The sequence below is a fragment of the Camellia sinensis genome, chromosome 13, assembly GCF_055761805.1.
Source record: "Camellia sinensis isolate YWXY chromosome 13, ASM5576180v1, whole genome shotgun sequence".
NCBI lineage: Eukaryota > Viridiplantae > Streptophyta > Magnoliopsida > Ericales > Theaceae > Camellia > Camellia sinensis.
In genome coordinates, this window is record NC_138973.1 from 64,235,461 (window position 1) to 64,242,326 (window position 6,866).

At 36.4% G+C, this 6,866-nt stretch overlaps 1 protein-coding gene across 2 annotated transcripts; it reads right to left on the reverse strand.

The window, feature by feature from the left end:
• Positions 1-301: 301 nt before the first annotated feature.
• On the reverse strand, positions 302-5,932 carry LOC114262038 (methylsterol monooxygenase 1-1). Of its 2 annotated transcripts, none has more exons than XM_028202368.2 (5): positions 5,387-5,932; positions 4,964-5,286; positions 1,333-1,480; positions 1,195-1,227; positions 302-764 (listed from the first exon to the last, which is right to left on the reverse strand). In XM_028202368.2, the coding sequence occupies exons 1-5, from the start codon at positions 5,915-5,917 to the stop codon at positions 684-686; spliced, it is 1,116 nt and encodes a 371-aa protein (XP_028058169.2). In that variant the 5' UTR covers positions 5,918-5,932; the 3' UTR covers positions 302-683. The 2 variants fall into 2 exon arrangements, with proteins under 2 accessions (XP_028058169.2, XP_028058168.2); XM_028202367.2 differs by having other exon boundaries at positions 1,162-1,227.
• Positions 5,933-6,866: the final 934 nt, after the last annotated feature.

The following is a 6,866-nucleotide window of genomic DNA, read 5'->3' on the forward strand; positions in this document are numbered from 1 at the left end:
TCAACAAAATACATGAAATTGAACTCCTGGAGGACTAGGCTGAAAGACTATGTAAAGATACACAATATTATCAATTGGAATTAGGCTACAGCCAAAACCACCTCACTGCGTAAAATGTCAAGTGATATAGCAGTCAAAAACATAGCCTACGTGCCTATAGGAATCGGAATGGTTTTTCTCTGGTGCGGTAGACAAAAGCATATTTGAAAAGAACACAAACAATAATTGCATAGAATGTCAACATTCCATCTATGGCTGCAAGCGAAATGAGAGTTTAACATTCAAAGAATGAAACTGACAATAGTTCAAAAACCACATCAAGTGTTTGACACTTTTCATTGTTTAACTCAAGTTACAGATCACGACTCATCCCAAAATTCACAAACACAACCTTTGGGCCTAAATCATATGATTCGATTTGAACATACAGTCAGAAAAACAAGAGTTCAGGTTCTAAATCTAGACACAGAGTATTTAAAATCCTGACCTCAAACTACACGAGCACAAATTTAAAACACCCCAAGTTAATCCCCCACATGAACTGCTAACAATTTCTTAATCACCAGACTAGTACAGAAGGAACAACGAACGAGTCAACTTGAACATGGGGTTCCAAAGAGTTGTCACCATTAAGAGCATACCAGCCCAAGCAACATTCAGTGAAAGGTCCTGAAGTTCGAAAGCTAGTTTGATTTCAGATCTACAGTAGAGATGTTGTATGAGCCTCCATTTTGTAGCCCACTGCTTTTTACTCCCTCTTTCAACTGCATTACACCAACAAAGAATGTTTAGAATAAACTAAAAGCAAAGAATGCATGCCAGCAATCTTGGCATATTACTGATACACTAAAACTTAAAAGAGCAAAACAAGCATGATTTGCATGAGCCACTTCCTTCCAACCAAAGAATGTGACCCACCACACAAGTAGCTAAGACCAACACTACAGTAAGTTGTACAAAAAATAATAAAGCATCTCATCACCAAAATGAGCCGAAGCATGAAAAGTGGAAACCCAAAGTGGATATCACTTCTAAAGTTTATTGATCTCTCAGATACATGGGCAATGGAAACAAATAAATCAACTATAGAAAATTCAATCAACATCTTGTTCGCATGAATGATAAAGAGGAAACTTAGACAAGATGCCAAACAAGACTCACACAAGTAAAAAGACAATTGACTGCAGCTTTTACCTGGTTGAGGAGTTTCTTTTGATACCGATAGCCCTAATGAGATAAATCCAAGGATAACAATATTAGAATACTGTATAATCAACCCCGAATCAAACCAAAAATTTCAGATAATATAAATAAAACTAATTGTATAATGACCTTGTCAGTTCCATAGATGTAATCACAGTATGTGAACACTGAAGCAAAGTTGCTCTGGCTTTGTCCACCAACATAATGATGATAATCATGGTATTCTGCACCACCATAAAATGGGATATATTTTGTGGGAGCCCAAGGAAAGTCATATCTGCATTGTGACCACAAACAAGTTAGTATATGCTCCACGTGGTTCAATAGTTAAACTTCCTCTTCACAATCAGAAATTTCTTGGATTGTGTATCAACTAATCCAATTTCTGTGATAATTCAAGAAAATAAACTTGTCCGATACCTCACGTTAACTTGTTATAAATTTATTACCAAAGTTGTGTTACATGTAGTCCAGTCTGGGTGTCTCGTGTGGGTATGTGTCTATAAGTGTTGAAACCATCTAATTCTCATGTCCAACAACAGGGCACACCTAGATTTTATATTTCTTAAATACTCCTTCTAAATTTTCAGGAGAAAATGGCACTTACAAAAACTAATACATAGCATGTTATGCATAAAATGGAAGTCTGTTAATAGTAAACTCAATTATTTATACATACTTGTTAGGGTGCATTCCAACTAGACATTTTAGACACATATCCCACACCCTTACTCATGTGTCCAGTGTCTGACAAGGGTATTTCACAAATTTATAAGAGCATGTATCATAACAAAGTTTAATTTAAAGGACTCAAGTATGTGTCATAACAAAGTTTAATTTAAATTAAAGGACTCAAGAATAATAGGAGGATTAAAAACAACTGCTCACATTTTTAAACTAACACACTAGCTTTATTCTACTCACTACGGTTTCTCCTTCTCTATTCACCTGTGCTCTACTCCCACTAGTCAAAAAGTCAAACCACACATTGTTCGCCTACAAGATATACTGAGAGCATCATCTTGTGACAGAACAGTTATTCATCAATTAACACAAATGAAAACTGCTGGTGGAGCATCATTTTGCATACACCATACATGCGCATCCATACTAGTACACGTACCCATACCTAATACCTACCCAGTACTTGTACGGCATAAGTTTTGGAGTACCCATGCTTTATAGGTTCCTTTTGGGTCAAACCACAACCACAACCACAACCACAAAGCCCAAAGCTCTTGTTGACTTGGCATCAAAATTCAAAACTATTCATAAGGGACATTACAAGGTACCCTATAAGCCATTTGGAAGACACCTTAGGTCCCTTAACGTAAGGTAAGTGTAAGCCTATGAATATGGAGTATATATGTGCGCATGCCTAAAAATTTAGAATTCAAATAATTTTCAGTCTTTATTTATGTTTATTTTAAAGTCAAAACAAATATTAAGATGTCTCTTTACGTAAGCTAAGTGTAGGCCTATGATATGTGAGCAAGCCTAAAATACTAGAATTCAAATAATTTTCAGTCTTTATTTGTGTTTATTGTAGATTTATATTAGGTTTTTTTAGTTAAAGGTATTTTGTTAATTTTGAAATATGTTGGATATAGGTTGTAAGGGTTGCACATGGGTCGTATGGGCCCAATGGGTTGTATTGTGAAATAAATCATGTTATTGGGCTTTTTATGAAGTGTTTACTAGGTTTAGAATATTTTGTTAGTCAAAATTTCTTTACTTCCTAATTATGGTGAATTGGCCTAACCCTTCAAAGGGTGGTGTGTCTCTTTCTTTCTCTACCTCTTCCCCTTCTTTGCACAAATTACCAAGTACTATTCTCAGGTTACTATTCACAGCACTGCATTTGTTAGCCCCTAATACCCTGTTCAATCAAACTTTAATCAATCCTAACCCCTTTGCAACATATTGGCCATCAATTTAGACATTAAAACCCTAAATTAATCAGAGTTTAGGCCCTCAATTTTGAAAATACAGCAAGCTGCTACTTTTGAAGCCAGACCAATTTTGGTTTTTTTTCTTCGACAAACTCATCTTAGACATTTTAAAACTCTAACCCTATTATATATTCTTACCTAAGCCCACCACGAATCCTCTCATTGACAGCTTTGGCCAAGTTTCCTAATCTGTCCTTAATCAATATTTCAAATATAGAATTAGTGAAGTCATGTGATTTGGTGGCTAGAGTGGAGAGTTTGCTGCATCATTTCACAACTCATCATGGGCCATTTGTCCTGGCATGTCTAGGAGAGTGAGAGAGAAATTTCTCCAAATTCTTCTATAGATCCTTCTAAAATCAGAAGGTCCCTTGGGCCACATGGCATGCTTCTCCCTAAGGGAGCACATATATACCTAAGTCTTTTATGATTTTGCAAATGTTGCCACCTAGCATTTTCTAGCATGTGACATAAGGTAGAGTACACTTTGCTCTCTCTCTCTCTCTCTCTCTCTCTCTCTAATTTCCCACATCTAACCTAGTTTACCACCTTGCCTCAAAACCCTATTACTAACCCACATATATCTGATTTTACATCCCTCTTGGTGACTCTTCTTAATAACAATTCTCATTCTGTTCATACAACTTAATCTTGAAGAAACTCCTCACCAACAAGGTCTAAAATTTTGGATCTAATATTGCGAAATAATGGTACGGAAGAACCACCACTGAAAACAAAAGAATCAACCATGTAAAAGTGACCTTCATAACACGTCCATAGATTTATCTAAAACTTATCAATCGAAAGGAGAGAGTATTCTATGGGAGATAAAAAACGGTGGTGCTACATGTACCAATTAATATACAACATATGTTATGACATTATTACTAATCTCACTCATTATACAAATTACAAATACTAAAAACCTCTAAAAAGTATACCAATTGATGCATATAGCATTATTCAATAAAAAATCATCAAGGCACTATTATGGTTGTGCTACTTGTGCACAAATAACCAAGCACTTGTGCTATTAGAGCAAGAGAATGAAATAAATTGGGTGCAAAGCACAAGACCCAACAAACGGAAATTATTTAATAATCCCGAAATATCACGTGGTCATACTCCAAACAAATCGCCAAGCCCCCATATTGTTCCCCCCTCCCAACATCCAACATAAATCGTGGGCTCCTATCCCTCTTTACCGATCAAAACCTTATGGAACAATGAATAATCACCCCCAAACCAAATGTAAAACCTAAAGCAATCTTGCTCCACTGGTAATGCATGCGACACACTTGAATTTTCAGAACCAGCAAATTGTGAATTCAAATACTCTTCAACCTCTTACCCAGTTATAGGGGACAACAAGCTCCAATTCAATTTCTACCAGTTCAAATAAACTTAAATAATAGATCTGAACGCACATATCTATATCAAAAAATAAACTTTCCGGATCAATGCGTGCACTAAACCATGAACAAACACTAGTAAAGCTAACCCAGATGAAAAGATCATCAAATAATAAAAAAAAAAAAAAGAAGAAGAAAAAAAGGTGGGTATGTAGAGAAGGAAAGAAAGAAAGAAAGAAAGCAAAAGGAGGAGACCCTTATGAGATCAATCTCTCCGTCGGTAAAAAAGTAAGACACTATTCAAGATCCTGCGATTTCCACACAGTTTAAAAAGATAAATTAAACAAAACAGTGAGTAGATGCAAGAAATGTTAACTGTTAAAACATAATTTGGTCAAATAAGGAAAAGAAGAAAATGACAGCTTATCAAAACAAATCTAGAAAAGGCATGCGTACCCGCTGTGAGTCTCAATGGCCTCAATCTGCCTCAAAGCAATCCACAACCAGAACGTGACCATGTGACCCGGGGCAATGGCGGGACCCAGAAAAGATGGAATCCCGAGGATCAAAACCTCCGCCCAGTGCGCGTACGGCGCCGCAAACCCGATCGGCGCTGTATACTCGTGATGAACCCTATGAATCTTCTCGAACCCCCATTTACAATGCAGAAATCTGTGCATCCAGTAGTTTGTATAGTCTTCAATTACAAAGTAAACCACCAATTGCGCTACAATTTCACCCATTGATGGTAGAGGCAAATTCGTCCTAATCCCAATCAACTACAACATCAACAACAAAATCAAAATTCAAAATCAGCAAAACAAAAAATTTACTGATTTTTTTTTTTTTTTAATGAGATTTGGGAAAAAAATTAGATACTTGGATGGAAGGGTAGGAGAGGAGTTGGAGAGGCCCGACGACGAGGAAGAACATGCGCATTACGGCGAGGTAGCAATTGAGGGATTGGGAGAAGGAGAGTTTGATTTTGGGTTGGATTTTGAATCTGTGGATTTTGGAGTAGGTGAGCTCGAGGAGGTGGTAGAAGAGAGGGGTAAGAGAGAAGACGAGGAAGAGGAAAAGAATGTTGTGGCAGTAGAGGAAGTAGTCGGATTTGGTGGCGGAGTAATGGAACCACAGTGTTTCTGCGGCGGTGAGGGGGCGGCCGATTGCGGTCTCCGCTTCTTGGATTGTTTTGTAGGGCAACATTGGTGGCGGCGAGAGGCGGTGATTGGCGGCGGCGGTGAGAGTGGGGAGGGAAGATGTGGTGCGACCGTGTGTGTTGTTGTTTTGGTGGTGGTGGTGGTGGCGGTGTTTGTCAGGCTGGTTGTTTTTGTTAAAAATATGCGGGAATACTCTTAAAAACGACTCGCAAATGGAATCGTGGGCTCTATACTGGACATTAATTTCCATATGCCCATGGATGGTGTATAAATAAACAACAATCATATATCATTCTAAAATTAAAAGTGTTTGTTAGGAATAATTCATAAAAGATAAAAAATTAAAATATTGTTAAAAAAATTAAAATGTCTATACTATTTAGAAAAACTTGTGAGAGAAACTTAGAAGGCAAAATTATTATTTTGTCCTTTTAATTCAACTACTCAAGAGTCAAAAAGTTAAAAGTCAAACAGCCAACAATGATAGAATGGTCATTTTTATTTTATTACGCATCTTTTGTAAAAAGTTAAATAGTTATCCTAAATATACATCTTTTTTTTCTTTTCTTTTTTAACTAAAAAGTCAAAAAATACACCTGTATAGTACATCCCAAAGAACCTTTGTTTTAAGGGAAATGTTAAAGAGCTCTAAAACTAGAGCTCTAATTTGAGCTCTAGTGATGTGTCAAAGCAAAAAAAAAAAAAAAAAAAAAAACAAAACAAGGCACAAACATCACATCAGGGTAGGTCCCATCTTCCCATTAGAGCTATTAGAGCTCTTATATTAGAGCTCTAAAGCATTTTTGTTGTTTTAATTGAGTTTTAGTGAGGTGGAAAGTCAAAAAAAAAAATTTAAAAATAAGGCTAAAACATCACAAAGTAGTGGAAAAATGAGAGAGGCCACTAAAAAGAAGAGCACTAATAGCTCAAAAATGGTATGGGTCCCACATGATGGGATGTTTTGCTCTTGTATTTTTTTTTTATTTTATTTTTTTTGAATTTCCACCTCATTAGTAGTTAATTAGTGTTCCCAAATTAGTGGGATGAATCATTGTTGCAAAGTAGTGATACATAACTCTAAAATAGTAGCTCTAATGAGGTGGAAGAGAGAGAGTAGAGAGAGATAAAGAGAGGAGTGTGGCTCCCATATCACATGCGCACTCTCCATATCATTAGAATTCTATTAGAACTCTTAAATT